Source organism: Equus przewalskii, chromosome 17 (assembly GCF_037783145.1).
Source record: "Equus przewalskii isolate Varuska chromosome 17, EquPr2, whole genome shotgun sequence".
Lineage (NCBI taxonomy): Eukaryota > Metazoa > Chordata > Mammalia > Perissodactyla > Equidae > Equus > Equus przewalskii.
In genome coordinates this window covers 50,523,489-50,546,546 of record NC_091847.1, presented here as the reverse complement: position 1 = coordinate 50,546,546, position 23,058 = coordinate 50,523,489, and the positions used below count along the sequence as shown (strand labels likewise).

General features: G+C 40.4%; 1 protein-coding gene across 16 annotated transcripts in view; it reads left to right on the top strand.

The window, feature by feature from the left end:
- Positions 1 to 13,175, top strand: part of SLC25A12 (solute carrier family 25 member 12) — a 191,082-nt gene extending 177,907 nt beyond the window's left edge. For all 16 annotated transcript variants that reach the window (XM_070580136.1, XM_070580148.1, XM_070580135.1 and 13 more), the window contains 5 exons: positions 5,783 to 5,923; positions 7,824 to 7,962; positions 10,805 to 10,963; positions 11,087 to 11,177; positions 12,487 to 13,175. In XM_070580136.1, the coding sequence (XP_070436237.1) occupies positions 5,783 to 5,923; positions 7,824 to 7,962; positions 10,805 to 10,963; positions 11,087 to 11,177; positions 12,487 to 12,685 (729 nt within the window). In that variant the 3' untranslated portion in view covers positions 12,686 to 13,175. The remainder of the gene's footprint in view (positions 1 to 5,782; positions 5,924 to 7,823; positions 7,963 to 10,804; positions 10,964 to 11,086; positions 11,178 to 12,486) is intronic.
- Positions 13,176 to 23,058: the final 9,883 nt, after the last annotated feature.

The following is a 23,058-nucleotide window of genomic DNA, read 5'->3' as shown; positions in this document are numbered from 1 at the left end:
CCAGTACATAGTTGTATATTTTTCGTTGTGGGTCCTTCTAGTTGTGGCATGTGGGACGCTGCCTCAGCGTGGTTTCATGAGCAGTGCCATGTCCGCGCCCAGGATTCGAACCAACGAAACACTGGGCCACCTGCAGCGGAGCGCGCGAACTTAACCACTCGGCCACGGGGCCAGCCCCTAATGTAGAGTTTCTTAGACATATCCATGAACTTAAGTGAGAAAAAATTTGTCTTTCCAAGTCAACCAAGGAGAAATTTTAAAAGCCTGTACTTTATACTTTTAGGACTGACCTATATGTATTTTCTAAACACCTCTTTGGTAAGTACCTGTTTTTATGTTGTTACACTGTAACCACAGCACTTTCACCTGATCACATTACCTTCTTCAGAGAGTGTATACTTGTGAATGGATAGAAGTCCTAAAACTCAAAATGTATTCACTGCTCAGCAAAGGGCTAATGTGATCCTGTCATATTGCAGGCGTTTCCTCAGCCCTCTGGGAGCGTACCTTCTGGAGAACACATCCCTTCCCTTGGTATCTTGCGTTCAGTCTGCATAGTGTCTCACATTAGTGCACAAGAGCTCTGTGAGGTACATAGGGCAGTTGTTGAGATCCCTGTTGTCTCATTAGGAAACCAAGGAATGGAAAGGTTATGACCTATCTAAGGTCACAAAGTTAATGACAATCTAGGTCAACAGCCTTCCAAACCTAGAATCTTTCCACTCTTCCATGCTTCCTCCTTCAGCTTATGTGTGTGTGTGCACACGCGCACACACCCACACCCACATGCATATAGGTGCAGCAAGAAGCCCGCTTACTATTTGCAGCAATCACTAATCCTGGGAGCCAAGAAGCATAGCCGGCCAGTTCCCTATGCTGTGTCTTCCTCAGCCACGGAGCTTACACATCTCTAAAGAGTTGTTTGGAAATGGTTTCTCCAAATCCCACCCCCAAGAGTCAGTGTGGTTCCAACTTTATGCTTCCATACTTATGTGAACACAAGTAAAAAATCCGTATCTGTTTCTGTCAAAGTGGCTTATGGTAGGTACACAGGGATTTTGACTCTTCCTTCACCCTACTTGGGGGTATGCGTAGTTTTATCTGTTCGTACCCTAACACCCTGGTGTATATCATCACTCAGCAATGAGCAAATTGCAGTTGATTCCTTTTAAACTGTCACTATCCTAGACTATTTTAGAAAGACCCGGAGCATTCCCCATTGCTTTATAAAATATCTGAGAAAGTCTGGTTGAAGGCGTGAGAGACAGAGTCACTGTCTGTTCCTGTTCCCCTTGAGTCAGTCCTAGCGACAACTAATTCTCTTACTTCTGCTGTTTGTCTGATTGTTTTAAATGCACAGATTTTGTACATCTGTTAAGGAGCTGGTGCGGCCTTAAATTGAAGTTAGATTTTCATCGGTCTCTGTAAGGGAAGACTTCATAATGAATTGTTCAGATTTGTGTTGGAGGGAAATAGTTCCAAACTAAAGGAGACAGCAGATCAAAGAGGGAAGTAAACGGGGGACTTGGCACAAGCAGGGCCAGGTCCCCAGCCCTTTTGTGGACTCTGCCCCTGGGGTGGGACTGTGAGGGCAGGAGGTTGAACAGGCCTAATCCTGTGTGCAGCCCCGTGGCCTCAGGCACGTCAGGAGGCACGGCGACATCTCAGTATTACAGCCTTTTTCTCCTCTAACTTTTCTGTCAGCTTTAGTTGGTTTATTTTCTCACTTAAAAAAAATTTATGTGACACAAGATTAAATGGAAGTTTTTACATTCTTTCCATTTCTGTTGTATATAGGTAATTCTCATTCAAAATGAGATTTGTTCCCTTTTATTGTGTCATTTGTAATTCAGTTCTAGAACAAAGAAATGACAACTTAATACTGAAAAATGAAAACATGTAAGTCAGTTTTAATATTAATGCTTGCCTCTCTTTAAAAAAAAAAGCAGAAAATTTGAAGAGGGAAATTTAGCAATTAGAGGGTTAGAAACTAATTTTGGTGATTTGATGAGTGAAAAAATTCACCAAAGGTATTGTATGGAATGGTGTTATGTGATGTAAGCGTCAGTACAAGAAGCAGCAAGTGTCTGTCTAAGCCTCCGTAGCTGTGCAGCATCACAGTTTAGTTTGAAATTTTGTGTATCTTGGTGTCTGTTCTTTCAGATCACTACCTATATTCGGTTAGATTTTTTTCATGTTCATACATATATTTATAGAGAGAGAGAGAGATAAGCCTTTTTAAAGTTTTGGATCCACAGATAACTAGTGCTAACTGGTTTTTACAAATGCATTTAAACTATATAAATTACCAAATTTATCATGGGGAACAATGTATGAGAGAAAACTTAGTCTCTAAAAGAAGGCACTGCGTCTAAGACCAGTTCTGGTTCTTGTTTATTTTTTAAAATGTTTTTGTTTTTGAGTAGTTAATACATTCATATGACTCAGAATTTAAAAGGTACAGTGGGATACACTTTGAAAACTTTTTCCCCCAGCTACTCATTTCTCTTTCTAGGAGGCAACCAATGTCTTAATCTCTAAGCCATTCTGAATTTGATAAACTTAGGTAAATTTTGACATATTTGTGATCAACGGTTACTGAATATTTTATGTCCTGTTTATGTTACTTGGCATGATTTTATTACCTAATCTTGTTGCTTGATTAAGAGCATCTAGTTGTTTCTACTTAACTATTTCCTTATTGGGCATTTAAATGTTTTTCTGTTTAATTTTGTTGCTTCTTAAAATAGCAAACATTAGCATATTTGTAAAATTAGTGATATTTTTTCATTGAAAAGTTACCATATTTTTATTTCACAAGTTAACACTCCTGAAATTCTGTATATTCAATCATTGTATTTGCTGTAAGTAGTGTTTTTTTCCCTCTGAAAAGCTCTTATTAAATTAATGATATCACTTACAATCAGTAGAATCTGAAAATAGAGGAGAAATGATATTTTCCTGTATTTTTCTTAGAGGGGAAACATTCAGTTAAGGATGTGATAACATAATCCTTGTTCTATGTAACTAGATTTCTTACCAGAATGACTGAAATAATTGCAAATTTTATTCTCCCTTCCCCCACCCCTACTTTAATATGTATGAGATAGTGGTTAGAGTTTAAAAAAGGACAGTGCCTATTTGCCATGTATATTTCCCTTTAAGTGTTATAAAATACCCAAAGTTGTAGATAAATTAAATAACAATGTTTATTTTTTCTAAAATTATTTAGTGTTTCTGGATAGTATTTGCCTTCATATTCCTAGGCCTACCATAGAGTTTAAAAAAATGTATATTAATATTTAAAGCAGATACAGATTATGCAATTGCTAGAAGTTTTCCTCCTTCAAATATAGCAGAGGACGTAGGTGTGAAACAAACCCAGAGATGTGTGCCTTGCTGTAGTGTCATTGTTTCATTGTTTCCACTCTCACTTGATGTATATGACATATGATATGCTATGATTATTATATATAAATTCAGTGTTGTGGTTGTGTTCACTTGATTGTTGGGACTTAGTATGTGTGCTGGGTAAAAAGGCATCAAAGCATACAACAGTCAGTGTTTATGTTTTAAAATGTGGTCATTTCCTTCTCTTAATCATACGGTTTTAATAGAAAACCTCTTACGTGTACACTCAGAAAGAAATTTGAAGAGTTGTTAAAGGAGTACAAATCTCAATAAACTGACTATTGTTTCCAAAAGGGCCCGTGAGAGAAGGAGGGAGGAGGGAACTGTGGGGTGTGGGAATGCTGGTTGGGATACTCCCGCTCTGCGGGATGTTATAATTTACTGGTGATTAAAACATGAAAGAACTTTGTATTTGTTTAAATATAATGTCCACATTTAATGAGTGGCACCCAGGGGTTGACATCATCTGGCAGTGGCAAGTTTTGGGGATTATAATCAAAATTTGTGCTTGTATTCTTTTGTTAAATCTGCTTTAGAATATAAAGCGCATTTTCCCAAAGAGAGTCTGCGCAACCGTTATTGAAACAAGAGATCTCAGGGAAGTAGTAGACTTTTTCAATTGGTTTGGTCTTTAATACTAGCTACAGGAGCAATTACTTGGATTATCATTTTAACATAATTTTTCACCCAGCAATCCTTTTGAAAGTATTGTTTGCTCAGATTGAAACATTGAAATGCTTCCTCCTGCTTGCAGTGCAACAGATTAAAAGAGACAGAAACACAGGCACATCAACATGTAAAATTGGGTCAGTCTCATTTGGGGCCCTGTGTGTCAGTGGTCTGGAGTTGGGAGTTGTAGGAAATCCAGAGGGAGATGGCCAATTGCTGCACCTCCATGCTTGGTGGATGAAAAGAGGATCAGGGCCCTAGGCAGTTCAGGACAATAGACTTCCCACGAAGACGAAAGGGATCTGTGTCTGCGCTGGCAGCTGTGGATGTTGACAGGAGTAAGGGGTCAGGATTGCAACAGGAGTGGTTGGGGGTTTCTAGCCCCAGGTCAGTTAGGAGAGTGGGCTGGGACTTGCTGCCCCTTGGAAGGAGGCCTGGGGGAGCTGTGGGTTTTACAAAAATGAACAGGAATGTGAGTGTAGGCAGAGTATTGAAGTGGCATTGAATGCTGCACATGAGTTTTATGGGCATTGTTTATGATCTTTCTATACCTGTGGCACACATTTCCTGTTTCACGGGTGACATGCTATTGCCGTGAAGTTATGATTGTATAATATAATGATGATTATGTGACTGGTTATGATTATATAATGTAAAGAGCTACAGGTGAGATGAAGATGTGCAAATGAGATTTTTTTCGCTTCATGAATGGAGATAAATATATATATTTATGTTTTAAAAAATTTATTTTTATATATTTTTATATATTGATGTACACACACATATACATACACACATTTTTTTCTTTCTTACAAAAACCAAGCAAGGAGTTAGAGTTGGTAGCAGTTTTAAACGTTCTTTTTTTTTTTCCTTGTACTGGTTAACAGATTTCAGATGCAGATACACTCTCATTATCCAAATTCAAATCTCTGTCACTCACCACTGGAGAGTGTGGAGTACGGCTTTGATTTGTCCATGTGGTACTCGTGGTAACTAGATGTTCCATTTCCCAGCTCTGCCTTGAAGAGTTTTTCTGCTTTTGTCTTGAAATGATACTGAAATTATCTTTCTAAATTCCCTCCTTTTGTGTGGGTGTAGCTGTGTATCCGTCTCAGAGTTTGCTCGGGATAACACGTTTTAGATTTGAACCAGAGGAGACTGTTCCCTCAGACTTAAGGCCCCTCTCTGGGACAGAGCTGTGTTAATTGCTCTGCAGTCCGAGGAAGCAGAAGCAGGTGGCTGAGCTAGAGAAGGCTTACCAAAAAGAGGAAAGAAACCAGTGTGATCCGAGTTCTAGCCCTAGATTTTAAAAGATACCAACCAGCCTTCTACTCTCTCTCTCTCTCTTTCACTGGGGAGCCCCACACTGCCACCTCTGGCTTCACTTTTGTTTTCCAAGTGAGTTTATTAGTTTTGCCATTTTGGATATGGCTGAGTTGACCCTGGAAAGACTGGTCTGAGAAGCACTCTTGACATTTCGAATAGAAACAAACCCAGACATAGATTGGCTTGAGACAGAGTTTAGGACCATCCCTGTGAGCCCCTCTAGCATCGGCCAAGCCAAAGTGTCAGACTCATTCCCCCATGAAGAGGGAGACGTAAAGTGGTACAATGTGGAGGCTTTTCTGGATTTTTCTTGGTTACATGGCTGGTCGGGCTCTGACTTGGAAATCTGCTTCTGTGTCTCCTCCCTTGCCTGCAGGCTGGCGGCTCTCAGGTCATCTTTACTAACCCCCTGGAGATAGTCAAGATTCGTCTGCAGGTAGCTGGAGAGATCACCACAGGCCCCAGGGTCAGTGCCCTGAACGTGCTCCGGGACCTGGGCCTTTTTGGCCTGTATAAGGTGAGTGGATTCCCTCGGGTTGTCTCAGTAGGGAGGTTGTAATGTACTCAATGGAAATATGAAAGAATGCAGAAACCAGACTTCTGTCCCCAAATGGAAAAGCAATCTTGTCCAGCAGCGTAGACCCTGGAGTAGAAAATCAAACAAAAAGAAGAAATCAGGACCCTTCCATTAGAGGGGGTGTGATATGCAAACACGCTCCCCTGTGGTCCTCTCCAGGCTTTTGTGAAGCTGCCAGCAAGGGAGGCCAGCACCGCAGGCCTGCTGGCTTCAGGCTCACAGCCTTTTATTTGATGGCAGGTTTGGGAAAAGTTTCATTAGTGTTCTCTTTGGGCTGGTTTAGGACTTCAGAGTAGGCTTATGTTTATTTTGAGTCTGAGTTATCTCTATTGTTATCTTCCCAGTAGGAGCTTCTCTTTGTCTTAATAATTTGACCACAGTGAAACAGTAGTCGAGTTTGGTAGGATTCAGGTCTTTAAGAAGTTAAGTGGTGGGATTTGTCAATAATGAATTCCATTAAAAAACCCAGAGTGTACTGTACTTTAGCAAAATGCCAGTCAATGGATCCCTTCCCTGCAGGTATGCTTACTGCCATCATTACAGATCAGATGTAATGGAGCAGAAGCTATTACTTTTCTTAAACAAGGGAGAGTATTTCTTTCCATTCTTTTGTGTGGTATAAGGGGGGAATATGTAAATTTAGCTGCTAGAGACAACTGTGATTCCATAGCATCTGATTTATTTATAGATCTGTCCCTGTAGAAATGTGGAAATTGGCTTCTGTAGCTGAAAATCAGAAATCCTCTAGATTAGCATCACCCAGCTACAGGTCTCTTGGGAGAGCAATAACCCATGATACCTATCTTGGGAGAGCAATAACCCGTGATACCCATCTTGGGAGAGCAATAACCCATGATACCCATCTTGGGAGAGCAATAACCCATGATACCTATCTTGGGAGAGTTTTGTATACATTCCCTTGCCTCCAGCCCCAGTTTCCGTCCTTTCCGTATTCCCTTTGAGAGCTGAATTTATTAATATTGTTTCTCTCTGTATCATCCTCCAGAGAGTCCCTGGAATTTTTTTTTTTTTTTAATGTTTGAGTTTATCTTTTAAAAGCAGAGTCATTAGGGAAACAAATGCCAAAGATGGTGTATTCGCCTGACTCAGTGAAGCCCTGGGCAGTGGAGTGGCGTGGGCTCCTGAGCAGCTGAGGAAGGTGTTCACAGTGGCCTCAGGCACTGGGACAGACTGTCCTGGGGTGGTTTTCTGCTCCCATGGGAACATCCTGCTAAGATGTTTTGTCTGGTCCCCCTAGTCCTCCCAGTGTAGGCTTTGGGGAATGAGGAGGGGAGACTGGTGGCTTCTTTCTACCCTTCCCTGGAGAAGTCGTCTCCTTTTCCATTGCCCCTGCTGATGGCTTCTGACCAGGCACTTCAGGGGCTCTGAGCTGATGTAGATTGAATTGGTGATTTGTTCATTTTTGGGGGCTGCCTTTGCTGGTTGCTTTGGAATCAAGCTATTAATCTTGGGTTTCTAAGTCTATTCCCACCCACACGTCCTCCCCTCACACCCACCAAAGCCAAACAGCATTCACAGCCTAGCGGTTTGAGAACTGAATTTTTATTAGCCCTAAAAACTGAATCTATACTGGAAATACTAGAAAATTGTTAGTTGTCAGAATAGCATCATTACCCAGTTAACCAAGTCTAGGACTCCAGGATCCACCAGCCTTTCTCAGACCTGGAGCCATGTGTATTTCCGTGTTCTCCCCACTTCCCTTCCCTATCAGTCCCGATGCTGTTTGAAGGACACCCCAGGCATGTCACCCTGGATTCCTCGTGGGCATTCACACCCTGTTTACACAACCGTTCTGTACTGTTTCCTCCCTGTGCGACAGGGTGCCAAAGCGTGTTTCCTCCGAGACATTCCCTTCTCTGCAATCTACTTTCCTGTTTATGCTCATTGCAAACTACTTCTGGCTGATGAAAACGGACATGTGGGTGGTTTAAACCTCCTTGCAGCTGGAGCCATCGCAGGTAATTATAATTTTTTCTTTCTAAACCAAAAGAATCCTCCCCCCATTCTCTTTAAGAAGTACAGAATCTCAACGTACTTTCCCCCTTTATTTCTGGAAGGGTTATTGTTTGTATTTGACTTAGTTTAAATATGATCACTTTTTCTCCTTTGTGGAATGTGCTGTAATTCTGATGAGAGTTAATTACATTTGCATAATGTGGATAAACAGCTTAATGCAGCTTAGCAACTCGGAGCCAAATTAGATCTGCCCATCTAAATTGGGCTTTCATCATTAACGTGTTTCTTAGCCTTCTGCACCCCTGAAGCCTTGAGTGCAGCCAAGCTAAGCATTAAGGTGGAAAAGTTCTTCATCACGTCAGTTGCTTTGTTGTACCTCATGCTGATGCACAGAACTAGCATGCCTTCACTTTCGATTTCTGTATATTGGAACCTACTTGATTTAGCTCAAAATTGAGCTTTCTTCATGAAAAGAAGCTCTGTTCCTTCTACCCTCATCTTCATTAGACCATGTAAGTGATACTTGCCCGGCAAACCACCCAGTACTTGGTTGGCATCTCTTCTCTGTCCCTTAGTTCTTTCTGTCTTTTATTCATGGTAGTTTGCATAAGTTTTATCCTCTGTACTAGACTGGGAGCTTCTTGAGGGCAGGGCTTTCATTCTCCTCATCCTTGCCTTCCCTACATGGCCAGCATAGTGATAATAGGAACTCAATAAATGTCAGTGGAACAGAGTAAGCCCTTCATCTGGTTTAAGACACCACATTAGGCACAGAAGAGCTTCCATGGGACAGGGGAACCTAACAAATGCAGCAGTTTGCTAAGATGCTTCCTTCTGATCTCATGTGTCTAGCCTTCCTCTTGAGTTGTGAAAGAGCTGACTTGGGATAGAAGGGAAGGGCCAGGCGTCCTTGCTGCACCAGCACTCAGAAATGACAGAGCAAGGGAAGGGCACGTGTTCTCTCTCCATTACAGCTGGTCAGGATAGAAATGTGAAGGGTGAGCACAAACCCACACGCTGTCCCCAAGTGCTCAGTGTAGCTCTGACCCCTTGGGCTCATGGTACTGTGTAGCTCTCACTGGGTTCCTTCTCCTCTGGTGCCCTGACTAGACACAGCAGGACATCCTGAGGACTTCCTCACGTGTGCGGTGTGGCGGGAGCCTGAGGATGCTGGGTGACCCATGTAGTTGTTCTCACCCATGATGACAAGGCATGACTTGTGATTAAGAAACTCTCCTGGGGAGCTTCAAGCCCTTATTTGGGGTCCTGCAAATCCCTTGTCATCGGGCATTTGTATCTTCAGTCAGTTGCACATTTGAAATCCAATAAATCTACCTCTCAGTCTTGGCAGTGAGCGCTCGTCCAGCCCCTTTCTGGTACTCACCAAAGTCTCCCAGTTTCAAAGGGGAGCCAGCACGTTTTCCCTCCAGTCTTTGCTCTGTGCTTCCCAACCAGCAACAAAAAAGAGCCAAAGAGAAGTCTAATTGTGGACAGGCATTTTGCCAATGGTTGACAGAACCAAGTAAACATTTCCATGGACCTGTCAGCACCAACTTCTTGCCCACGGACATTTGATGTCAGTTGTCAGAACGAGAGATGAATTTTTCTAATTTTTACCAGTAGAACTTTGCTGGCAGGTACTGAGAACATTCAGAATGCAGAACATTCCAAAGGCAGGTTTACCTAGTTTCATCTGAATAAGGCGCCGGGCTGTGCAGGGAGGAGGTGCTTGCCTCATTCTTTAACAGACACCCCCCGCCCCCGCCCCGGTCTGCCAGCTCCATCTGCCTAGTGATGGTTCAGCGATAGTCAGGCCAAATTGAATTTCTTCCCCGTAAGGAAGGTTAGCTTGCTTCTGTGGTCCCTGTTTTGTGTTATACGTAAAAGGTGTGGCTGTGAAATCCATCTTGTGTGTCCTGCTGCTGGTCAGTCTCAACAGGACCCCAGAGAGCTTGGGCACAGGGCTGGGTTGACAAGGCCTTTTGATGATCAGTTCTCCTCTTGCTCCTTAACTGGTTGCCTGGCCTCCTCTGCTCCAGTTATGTTGACTTCTGTCATGTAGGCATGTTTGGAAGGAGTCACAGTCCGTTCTCTAGTTAGCCTCTCAAGCAGGTGAGTATTGATAGTCACCTTGCACAGTAAGGTGACAAGAATCAGCGAAAAAACTGCGACATTTTGGTGTCAGATGCATTTGGCAGCTCGTTAAATTGACATTATCCTTATTTCTTATTATCCATGAAAATGTTTGCATCTTGTTTAAGAAAAAAAAGTAGGTAAAGCGGCCAGCGTGCTGGCATAGTGGTTAAGTTCACGTGCTCCGCTTTGGCGGCTCTGGGTTTGCTGGTTTGGATCCTGGCCGTGGGCCTAGCACCACTCATCAAGCCATCCTGAGGCAGCGTGCCACATATAAAGTAGAGGAAGATGGGCACAGATGTTAGCTCAGGGCCAATCTTCCTCAGCAAAAAGAGAAGGTTTGGCAGTAGATGTTAGCTCAGGGCTAATCTTCTTCAAAAAAAAAAAAAAAAAAAAAGAAGTAAAATCATTGAAACCTAAGGGGGAACACATGGGAATTGTCCTAGTAATATCGCTGCACTTCTTTCCTCTCACCGTTCTAGGGGATCATGCAATGTGAGTGATTTTCCTAATTCAGAAAGAAAAAAGAATTTTGCCCTGACCACACTGAAGCAGCTAACAGGCTTTTATATCTTTGTTTCCATTAGTGCCCAGTATCTATTTAAGAAGCTCTGAGTTCAGCAAAGTTGCTAACTATATTGTTAGACGTTAGCAGTATTTCTATCCTTATAAGGTACTTTGGGTTAATTAAATGTGCCTTTCTCCTGAAAGGTGTGCCTGCTGCTTCTCTGGTGACCCCTGCTGATGTCATCAAGACAAGACTGCAAGTGGCTGCCCGTGCCGGCCAGACGACATACAGCGGTGTCATTGACTGTTTCTGGAAGATACTCCGGGAAGAGGGGCCTTCAGCATTTTGGAAAGGGGCTGCAGGTAGGGAGGGGAGCCATCCGGAATGGCCGGCTGGCGTTAGGGTCCTGCTCCCATTAATGACTGCTGGTCTTTGCCACAGTCGTCCTGGTGTTGAGTGCCCCCACTCCTATCTCTGTTTTTCAGCTCGAGTGTTTCGATCCTCTCCCCAGTTTGGTGTTACCTTGGTCACCTACGAACTTCTCCAGCGGTGGTTTTACATTGATTTTGGAGGCCTGTAAGTGCAGCTCTTCACTTCCTTTATAAAGAAAGCACCAAAACCAAAACAAGTCTTTGTTTAGCCTACAGAGGCATTTTGGGAACTCTCAGACACTGATAGGACTGAGAATCCTGCAGGACCAATGCATTTAAAACAAACAGCGGGCTTGAGAAGCCTCAGTGTTAGTGGAGTAAGCCCTTGACAGGGCAACACCGTACGCAGTATTAAGCAGCTACTTAGGGAAATCTTCGGGAGGCAGCAAGTTAAAATGTTATGTGCATAATTGTCTGTTTTAGTGTAAGCAAATACTGAGCTTCATGATTTTGGTCCTTACCATTTGGATTTTATTATATGACCTTTTCACCACAAGTAATGTAAACTTGTGTTAGTAACACTTTTGTGAACTTTCTTTCAGACACTCAAGCCCTTTCACACCTCAGATTTCATTATTCACCATAATTTATTATTAGGTATAAATGTTCTTAGAGCGAATTTATTGCCCCCAAAAAAGGTTCAAAGAGAGGTTATACCCATGGACATAATCACTGGTGAGATCGAGGCCAGAAATTGGGCCTCGTGAAGCATGGTACTTGATGCTTGTGCTGGGGAGAAGGGGCATTGTTGAGTTTTCTGGGTGGGAAAGGTTGTACCCAAAGCAAGCAATGATCAGCTTTTCAGGAGAAAATCAAATCCTGTATCTGAGTCTTCATGTCATAAACCTGTGAACCCGTTTCCTGCTCAAAGGCCAAGTAGCAAATTTCCTGTTGAACCGAGATGTAGAAGGACTTAAAAGACAGTTAGAACAGCAATCTTACAAAGCCAAGCTTTTCCGTGCTTTCACATTTTATAAAAGTAAGAATTATATCTATTTTTCTTTAAATAATTTTAGTAATATCCTTTATGAGTCTGTCTACTCTTCAAAAAGTTAGGTTTTAAAATTATGTCAAAGTAAAAGAAAAATATAAACTTCTTATGATTAATTTATGCTTAGTGCAGAAAATTTGGAAAACAGAAAAGTGTAAGAGAAAATCATCCGTAATCCTACTTCCCAGAGAGTGTTAATATTTGAGTGTATTTTCTTATCTTTTCTCTGTGGATCCATTTATATATATATAAGCATTGAAATTGAGGCCATTTCTCTGCTAATTCAAATACGTGAATGTGTTGCCTTCAAAGCAGCTGTAAATCATGACGAGTGCAGCATAGACGACAAGGAAATAGTTGGAGACTCTTCTTTCTGGCACATGAGTTAGGCTAAAAATGTTCAGTTGTCTGCCGCCCGCATCAGTCTGGAGCACGTTAACCACTGGCTTTTTCCCACCAACAGCAAACCCTCTGGCTCAGAACCAACACCCAAGTCACGCATTGCAGGCCTTCCTCCCGCCAATCCTGATCACATCGGTGGATACAGACTCGCCACAGCCACTTTTGCTGGCATTGAAAACAAGTTTGGCCTTTATCTCCCCAAATTTAAATCTCCTAGTGTTGCTGTGGTTCAGCCAAAGGTGGCCGCAGCGGCTCAGTGATGAGAAGACCGTTGAGTGTGGCAAAATGGCTCCCTGAAGAGAGAGGCCTGGGAGAGCAGCCCCGTAATGTATCCCGTCAGCTGCATGGTGCTGACTGAGCTGAGGAGTCAAACTATTCTTTCTATGTGACATATACATATATTTGTTTATAAAGTAACCATTTGCCCAGGAAAAAAAACAACGCAGTTTCAAGCTTTAGTCTCATGTGTTGAAATGTTTTCTGAGCCTTGGCATGAATTAGTGTTCTAGACTGCTTTGCACAGCTTGCACTTATAGTGACTGTACATATTGTACATCTTTGTACAGAAACATCTTGGCACCTCATCCCCCAAAATCACATTTATAGAATGTAATGCAGTTCTGAGTGGCTTGAAATGTACAGAATGTTTTGAAAGTGTTTTATTAAGAATCACACGAAAATAAATGTATTAAAATTAAATTCATTCTTTTATTGGTGACTTATGGAAATAAACCATCAATATTGGATGCATTTAATTGCTAGCTTGTTTTCCATTCTGGAATAAAAAGGTATTTGCTGATAAGAGGCATAACGAGGCCAAGTACTGACACCACTGAGTAAGAGGTCCTCTGGAAAAGATGCATGCCGGTGGATGCCAGAGGACCCGGCTGACGACTTGCAGGTGCTGATGTGCTTCCTTTTGGATTAACTGTGTGTAGATTTCCTCTGTTCGTCAGTCCCAAGGCATTTCCTCGACAGCTCCTCCGCCGTCAGTGTGCGTATGCAAACAGGGACGTCTCCCACATTACTGGCTGAGTTTTGCCTTCTTCTCACACAGCAAGGCAAGGGCCTAGCTTTCAAAAGAGTAAAGGATACTTTGGTAATTTTCCTTCATATGGATACAATTCCAATCAAAAATAAAACGCACACCAAAATGTACGCATGGAGTTGGATTTCCTTCATAAATATATTGATAGCACTTTTTATTTTGATTCACCACTGATTCCAAATAATTCCCGATCAGGTTTCCTCTCTCCCACATTTTCAGGAAATGGACAGTGTGATTTGGAGAGGGCTATGGTAGAGTGAGAGTAGGGAAGAAGAAAGAGAAAAGCTCTAGCTTGTGATTTAGTGTGGTCTAGGTTCTTCCTCATGAATCCAAATACAAACTACTTATTCCAAAAGTCACTCACCAAGTGTGTGATTACTAATTCAGATCTAAACATGCATCTTGACAGCCACATCTACACTTTGCTATGGTTGTGATTTGATGTGTAGCATCAGAATTTATTTACTTCAGCAAAGTGCTTTGGGGAAACATTATTGCTATTGCCAATGAGCCGGGATATGAGAACATATGCAAATATTTTCAAGGTGCGAGGCTGGAGATGGACCAAGTCACTTAGTATCCTGCACAGCGCTCTTCAGTTGATGGCTGACAGCCCTGTAACACCGCTATAGGCTCTCTTGGGGCCCTCCGGGAACAAAGGAATTAGCTTCAAAAGCAAGTTATTTCCAAATGTATTCATTTGTTCTCATTGGAATGGAATAAATAGCAATATAGTTGTTTTGCTGTTACCACCTGTTAAAAATCTGCAAGTAGTCCATGGGTATGTTCTTACAGAAGATTCATATAATAAATGTATGTAGAGGGAGATGTGAAAGTGCCCTCTTTACCCTGCTTCTCCTTTCGCCACTCCCTGTCCGAGAGGTAATCACTGCTGAGGCTAGAGAATAAATTGTAGTCTGTTTTTCATAATCTGTATGTATAAATATATGTATGTGGTTAGGTTTTAAAAACAGGATTATGCTATGTGTGTGTTGTTCTGTGACTTGCTTTTGTTCACTTACTGTCTTTGGCATCTTTCCATGTCAATTCATGGGTTTATCTTAATTTTTAATAGCTGCATAGTATTCCATTGTATGAATTATGATACATTTCATAAATACTCCCTTATGACATACTCATTTTTTTCCACTATTGCAAGCAATGCTGTAGTGAACGGTAAACATCTTTGCACACATACTTTGAGTACATGTACTAGTATTTCACTAGGATAGGTATTTAAAATTGGAATTGATAATTCACAGGGTATATGGGGTTTTTTAATATATATTGGCAGATTTTTCTTCAAAAAAGCTTTACTAATTTACTTTCTGACTGACAGCAGATGAGAATGCCTATTTTTTTGCAACCTCAGGAAAAATAGATATTATCAGTCTTTTACATTTTAGGCAAATCATGATAGGTGATGACTGTTGTTTTAATTTTCATTTTCCTAATTACTTGTGAGGTTGAGTGTTTTTTCATATTTATTGGCCATTTGTATATTTTCTTATCATTGTGAAAAATACATGAAACACATATGTATGTATGTATACACAGACACACACTCATGCACATATATATTTTAAACAAATAGTCATAAAGTGAGCACCCATTTAACTACCCCTCATCTTCATTTTGCTTTTTTAAATAGTTTTACCACCCAAATATACATCCCTAAACACAATATTTAGTTCCTGTTTTTGAAATGTATATGAATCGAATGATATTGTATACTTTTAAGACTTTTCTTTTGCTAAACATTATGTTCATAAGATTCATGCATATAACAGTATGTAGCTATAGTTCAATTATTCCATTGTATGAACATATTACAGTTTATTTTTCCATTTTATTCCGGACATCTGGGTTGTTTCTAATTTAGGGATATTACAAACAGTGCCGCTCTGGACATTTTGTACTCATATTTTGGAGTATGCATTTTTAAAAGGATATATACCTAAGAGCAGAACCACAGAGGCACAGGGTATGGTAGATTCAACTTTGCCAGCTCATGCCAGACTGGTTCCCAGAGATGCCTGTACTGATTTGCATTCCCCCAAGGGTGAATTGGCTTTTTAATTTTTACCAATCTCTTGGGTGTATAATGTTATCTCATTGTGATTTTAATTAGCATTTTCCTTACATCACATGAGGCTGAACACCTTTCATAGGTTCATTATATTGCCACATTGTTGTTCAAAAAGACTTAAGTAATTTACTTTCCTACTGACAGCAAATGAGAATGCCAATATGTTTATTGGCTATTTGGATTTCATCTTTGGTGAGTGAAATATGTGTTAAAGTCTTTTGTCTGTTTTTCTCAATAATCTGCAGAGGCTTCTTTATATGTTTGGGATACTACTCCCTTATGAGTTGTGTTGTACAGTCTTTTCCCAATTTTTGGCTTGTCTTTTCACAATGTTTTCAATATATTAGCATTTTCATTTTAATATGTTCAAATATATCAATTTTGCCCTTATGGTTAGCATGTTTTATATTTCATTTAAAAAAATTATTCTCTCTCTAGGTCATGAAGATAATGCTGTACAGTTTTACCTCTCATATTGAGGTTTCATCCTGTTTGTCTTGGGCATGGTAGGAGGGAATCTTTTTTTCTTCTTTATATGGTTAGTCTGTTCGTCCAGCACTGTTTATTGAAAAGACCTTTCTTTCCCTACTGCTTTGAAGTGCCTTCTCTGTTCTATATTTAGGTTGATATATACAAAGATCTATTTCTGGAGTTTTTATTTTATTTATTGATCTTTTCCTGTGCTAATTATAACCTCTTCAGTGCTCTATCTTTTAAAAAAGTTTTGATATATAGTCTATCAAGTCCTTTCACCTTATTGTTAGTCTTCAAGAGCTTGTGACTCTTCTTGGTCCTTTGCTCTTCCCTGTCCATTTTAGAAATAGCTTGTCAATTTCCTCCCCAAAAATAAACAAACAAACCAAACACACTGAGATTTTTTTTTTAAAGATCTCATGTTTATTTGCATGGTTTTTTTTTAAGATTTTATTTTTCCTTTTTCTCCCCAAAGCCTCCCGGTACATAGTTGCATATTTTAGTTGTGGGTCCTTCTAGTTGTGGCATGTGGGACGCCACCTCAGCATGGCCTGATGAGCAGTGCCATGTCCGCGCCCAGGATCCGAACCGGCGAAACCCTGAGACACTGAAGTGGAGTGCGCAAACATCACCACTCGGCCACGGGGCCGGCCCCCAAACACACTGAGATTTTTTTTTTTATTGAGTTTATGATAGTTTACAATCTTGTGAAATTTCAGCTGTACATTATTGTTTGTCAGTCATATTGTAGGTGCACCCCTTCACCCTTTGCGCCCACCTGCCACCCCCCCTTTCCTCTGGTAGCCACTAATCTGTTCTCTTTGTCCACATGTTTAAATTCCTCACATGAGTGGAGTCATACAGAGATTGTCCTTCTCTATCTGGCTTATTTCACTTAACATAATTCCCTCAAGGTCCATTCATATTGTTGTGAATGGGATGATTTTATTCTTTTTTATGGCTGAGTAGTATTCCATTGTGTATATATATACACCATATCTTCTTTATCCAATCCTCTGTTGATGGGCACTTAGGTTGCTTCCACGTCTTGGCTATTGTAAATAATGCTTCAATGAACATAGGGGTGCATGGGTCTTTTGGAATTGCTGATTTCAAGTTCTTTGGATAGAAACCCAGTAGTAGGATAGCTGGATCATATGGTATTTCTATTTTTACTTTATTGAGAAATCTCCATACTGTTTTCCGTAGTGACTGCACTAGTTTGCCCTCCCACCAGCAGTGTATGAGGGATCCTTTTTCTCCACAACCTCTCCAACACTTGTTACTTTTTGTTTTGATTATTTTTGCCATTCTAATGGGTATAAGGTGATATCTTAGTGTGGTTTTGATTTGTATTTCCCTGATGATCAGTGATGATGAACATCTTTTCATGTGCCTATTGGCCATCCGTATGTCTTCTTTGGAGAAATGTCTGTTCATGTCTCCTGCCCATTTTTTGATTGGGTTGTTTGATTTTTTGTTGTTGAGTTGTGTGAGTTCTTTATATATTATGAAGATTTGCTCTTTGTCGGATATATGACTTGCAAATAATTTTTCCCAATTAGTGGGTTGTTTTCTTGTTTCAATCCTGTTTTCCCTTGCCTTGAAGAAGCTCTTTAGTTTGATGGGGCCCCATTTGTTTATTCTTTCTATTGTTTCCCTTGTCTGAGAAGACATGGTGTCTGAAAAGATCCTTTTAATACTGATGTCAAAGAGTGCACTGCCTACATTTTCCTCTAGAAGCCTTATGGTTTCAGGTCTTACCTTTAGGTCTTTGATCCATTTAGAGTTTATTTTTGTGAATGGTGAAAACAAGGGTCAATTTTCATTCTTTTACATATGGCTCTCCAGTTTTCCCAGCACCATTTGTTGAAAAGACTTTTCTTTTCTCCATTGTATGCCCTCAGCTCCTTTGTCGAAGATTAGCTGTCCATAGATGTGTGATTTTATTTCTGGGCTTTCAATTCTGTTCCACTGATCTGTGCACGTGTTTTTGTACCAGTACCATGCTGTTTTAATTACTGTAGCTTTGTGGTATGTTTTGAAGTCAGGGATTGTGATGCTTCCAGCTTTGTTCTTTTTTCTCAGGATTGCTTTAGCAACTCGGGGTCTTTTGTTGCCCCATATGAATTTTAGGATTCTTTGTTCTATTTCTGTACAGAATGTCATTGGGATTCTGATTGGGATAGCGTTGAATGTGTAGATTGCTTTAGGTAGAATGGACATTTTAACTATGTTTATTCTTCCAATCCATATACATGGGCTGTCTTTTCATCTCTTTATGCCCTCACACATTTCTTTCAGGAAAGCCTTGTGGTTTTCATTGTATAGGTCTTTCACTTCCTTAGTTAAATTTACCCCGAGGTATTTTATTCTTTTTGTTGCAATTGTGGATGGTATTGTGTTCTTGAATTCTTTTTCTGTTAGTTCGTTATTAGAATATAGAAAAGCTACTGATTTATGTAAGTTGATTTTATATCCTGCAACTTTGCTGTAGTTGTTAATTATTTCTAAAACTTTTCCAGTGGATTCTTTGGGAGTTTTCTACATACAAGATCATGTCATCTGCAAACAGCGAGAGTTTCACTTCTTCCCTCCCTATTTGGATTCCTTTTATTCCTTTCTCTTGTCAATTGCTCTGGCCAGGACCTCCAGTACTATGTTAAATAAGAGTGGTGATAGAGGGCATCCTTGACTTGTTCCTGTTTTCAGGGGGATGATGCTCAGTTTTTGCCCATTGAGTATGATGTTGACTGTGGGTTTGTCATATATGACCTTTATTATGTTGAAGTAATTTCCTTCTATCCCCATTTTGTTCAGAGTTTTTATCATAAATGGCTGTTGGATCTTGTCAAATGCTTTCTCTGCATCTATTGAGATGATCATGTGTTTTTTATTCCTCAATTTGTTGATGTGGTGTATCACGTTGATTGATTTGTGGATGTTGAACCATCCCTGAGTCCCTGGTATGAATCCCACTTGATCATGATGTATGATCCTTTTGAGGTATGCTGAATTCTAGTTGCCAAAATTTTGTTTAGAATTTTTACATCTATCTTCATCAGCAATATTGGCCTGTAGTTCTCCTTTTTCGTGCTGTCCTTGTCAGGCTTTGGTATCAGCATGTTGTTGGCCTTGTAGAATGTGTTAGGAAGTGTTCCATCCTCGCTAATTTTTTGGAATAGCTTGAAAAGGATAGGTATTAAATCCTCCCTGAAAGTTTGGTAGAATTCCCCAGGAAAGCCATCTGGTCCTGGGGTTTTATTCTTTGGGATGTTTTTGATTGCTGTTTCAATCTCTTTCCTTGTGATTGGTCTGTTCAGATTGTCTGCTTCTTCTTGAGTGAGCTTTGGGAGATTGTAGGAGTCCAAGAATTTATTCATTTCCTCTAGGTTATCCATTTTTCTGGCATATTGTTTTTTGTAGTATTCTCTTATAATCTGTTGTATTTCTGCAGAGTCTGTTGTTTTTTCTCCTCTTTCATTTCTGATTTTGTTTATTTGAGCTTTCTCTCTTTTTGTCTTTGTAAGACTGGCTAGGGGGTTGTCAATTTTATTTATCTTCTCAAAGAACCAGCTCTTGGTTTCATTGATCCTTTCTACTGCCTTTTTGGTTTCAATAGCATTTTTTTATGCTGTAATTTTTATTATTTCTCTCCTTCTGCTGACTTTGGGCTTTGTTTGTTCTTCTTTTTCTAATTCAGTTAGGTGTAATTTGAAGTTGCTTATTTGGGATTTTTCCTGTTTCTTAATGTGTGCTTGCATTGCAATGAATTTCCCTCTTAATACAGCTTTTGCTGTATCCCATATGAGTTGGTATGGCATGTTATTTTCATTTGTCTCCATATATTTTTTTATTTCTTCTTTAATTTCTTCAATGATCCATTGCTTGTTTAATAGCATATTGTTTAGTCGCCACATCTTTGTCCCTTTCTCAGCTTTTTTCTTGTAAGTAATTTCTAGCTTTATAGCATTATGATTGGAGAGGATGCTTGTTATTATTTCAATTTTTTTAAATTTGTAGAGGCTTGCGTTGTTTCCCAACATATGGTCTATCCTTGAGAATGTTGCATGTGCACTTGAGAAGAATGAGTATTCTGCTGTGTTTGGATGGAGTGTTCTATGTATGTCTATTAAGTCCAACTATTTTAGCATTTCATTTAATTCCACTGTTTCTTTGTTGATTTTCTGCCTGGATGATCTGTCCAATGATGTGAGTGGGGTGTTGAGGTACCCTACTATTATTGTGTTATTTTTAATATCTTCTTTTAGGTTTGTTAATAGTTGCTTTATGAACTTTGGTGCTCCTGTGTTGGGTACATAGATATTTATAAGTGTTATTTCTTCTTGATGTAGTGTCCCTTTGATCATTATATACTGACCCTCTATGTCTCTCTTTACCTTCCTTATCTTGAAACCTACTTTGTCTGATATAAGTATTGTGACACCTGCTTTCTTTTTTTTGCCATTAGCTTGGATTATCGTCTTCCACCCCTTCACTCTGAGCCTTTGTTTCTCGTTGGAGCTGAGGTGTGTTTCCTGGAGGCAACAGATTGTTGGATGTGGTTCTTTGATCCATCTTGCCACTCTCTGTCTTTTTATTGGAGAGTTCAATGTGTTTACATTGAGGGTGATTATTGATGCATGAGGGCTTAATCCTGTCATTTTGTAACTCGTTTTCCGGCATTACCTTTGTTTCTTGTCCTCTGTGTTTTGGCCTACCCATTGACATCTGCAGTTTCTTCTTTCCTTACTTATTTTTTGTGTCTCTGTTCTGTTTTTAAGGTTAGTGGCTACCCTGAATTTGTATTCAGAATCTTGTGTATAACATAGCCCATTTTCTGGTGGCCTTTTATTTCCTTAGCCTAAACTGATTCAGTCCCTTTCCTCTTTCCCTCCTAAGTTATTATTGTCATATTTTATTCCAACTTGTGTTGTGAGTTTGTAGTTAAAGTGATAAGATTGTCTTTGTTTTTGGTGTTTTCCTTCCTTTTATCCTAATATTTTGTTGTGTATTTGCTATCCTATTCTGATTCTATCTATTCGTCTCCTTACTCTGTGTTGTGACCCCTTCCTCCCCCCTTTTTTTTTCAGGCATGAGGACCTTCTTGAGGATTTCTTGTGGGGTGGGGGGTCTCCTGGCTATGAAGTCCCTTAGCTTTTGTTTGTCTGGGAAAGGTTTAATTTCTCTCTCATATCTGAAGGATATTTTTGCTGGATAGAGTATTCTTGGCTGAAGAGTGTTATCTTTTAAAGTTTTGAATATGTCATTCCAATCTCTCCTAGCTTGTAAGGTTTCTGCAGAGAAATCCACTGAAAGTTTGATAGGGGTTCCTTTGTAGGTTATTTTCTTCTGCCTTGCTGTCCTGAGTATTCTTTCTTTGTCATTCACTTTTGCCATTTTTACTACTATATGCCTTGCAGTAGGTCTTTTTACATTGACATATCTAGGAGACCTGAAAGCCTCCTCCACACATATTTCTCTCTCACTCTCTAGATTTGGGAAGTTCTCTATTATTCCTTTGAAAATCACACTTTCTGCTCCATTCTCCTTTTCGTCGCCCTCAGGGATTCCAATTATTCTTATATTGCATTTCCTCATTGAGTCGGCCATTTCTCAGAGATTTTCTTCATTCCTTTTTATTCTTAATTCTCTCTTTTCCTCTGTCTGGAGCCATTCAACCTGTCTATCTTTGATTATGCTGATTTGCTCCTCTGGAGCATCCACCCGGGCATTCAGGGAATCCATGTTCTGTTTTATCTGATCCATTGTATTTTTCATCTCTAGTATTTCTGATTGATTCTTCTTTATAGTTTCAATCTCTTTTGTGAAGTAACTCCAGAACTCATTGACTTGTTTCTCTATATTTTCCTTTACCTCATTGAGTTTCTTGACTATAGCTATTCTGAATTCATTTTCATTTAGTTTACTTATTTCTGAGTCCTCAGGGCATAATTCTGGGTCTTTATTTTTCCTCTGGCCTGGAGTTTTTGTGAATTATTTAATCCTAGAACGGTTTTTATGCATAGTGCTATTATTTCGTTGCCATTACAGCCTGTCACCACTAGATGGGGGTCGAGAGCCGCATATTCTGAGCCCTCTGCCTTCAGCCAAGATGGCCAGCACAGTGCGGCTTGGGGGAGGGAGGGGCACCTTCTCTCTCACGCATACCTGGTTTCCCAATCAGCTCTCATTATCTGCTCACCTGGGGTCTTGGCTTGATGAGGTCTCTCCATGAGAATACTTTCCCCAGTTAGAGGGCTTCCATGTGGGCTGCACGGCCTTGGGAGTCCTGGGTGATCCTGTGGACGTGTAGCCCCTTCCCTGCTCCTTCCCTCACAGAGCCTCTCCCGGCAGCGATCCCAGTCTTTAGAGGAGGGAGCGAAGACCTCTCTTACCCCATTCCAGTTCCTCTGAGGGGGGCTCCAGCCTCTCTGCCCTCCGTCATTTGGCTGCTGTGGGTCTCCGAGGATTTGTGTGCTATTAGGATATTATTTTGTTGGAATGTGGTGGTTCTTTTTTCGTTGTATGTTGGAGGGGAGAGTCCCGGGCAAGCTCACTCCACCATGACGCTGACGTCACTCCCCCCACACACACTGAGATTTTGATTGGAGTTGCAATGACTCAATAGGCCATTTGGGGAAAATTTACATCGTTATATTGGGACTTCTAATCCATGAACATGACTATCTCTTTATTTAAGTCTTTTATTTTGGTGAGGAAGATTGGCTCTGAGTGAACATCTGTGCCAATCTTCCTCTATTTTATATGTGGGACACCACCGCATCATGGCTTGATGAGCAGCATGTTGGTCCGTGCCTGGGATCTAAACCCACAAACCCTGGGCCACTGAAGCAGAGCATGTGAACTTAACCACTATGCCACCAGGCTGGCCCCTTATTTAAGTCTTTTTAATGTCTTAATAAAATTTTATAGTCACCAAAGAGGTCTTGTACATTGTGTGTGTGTATCACACACACACACATATACATTCCTAGGTATATCATATATTTAGATAGTAT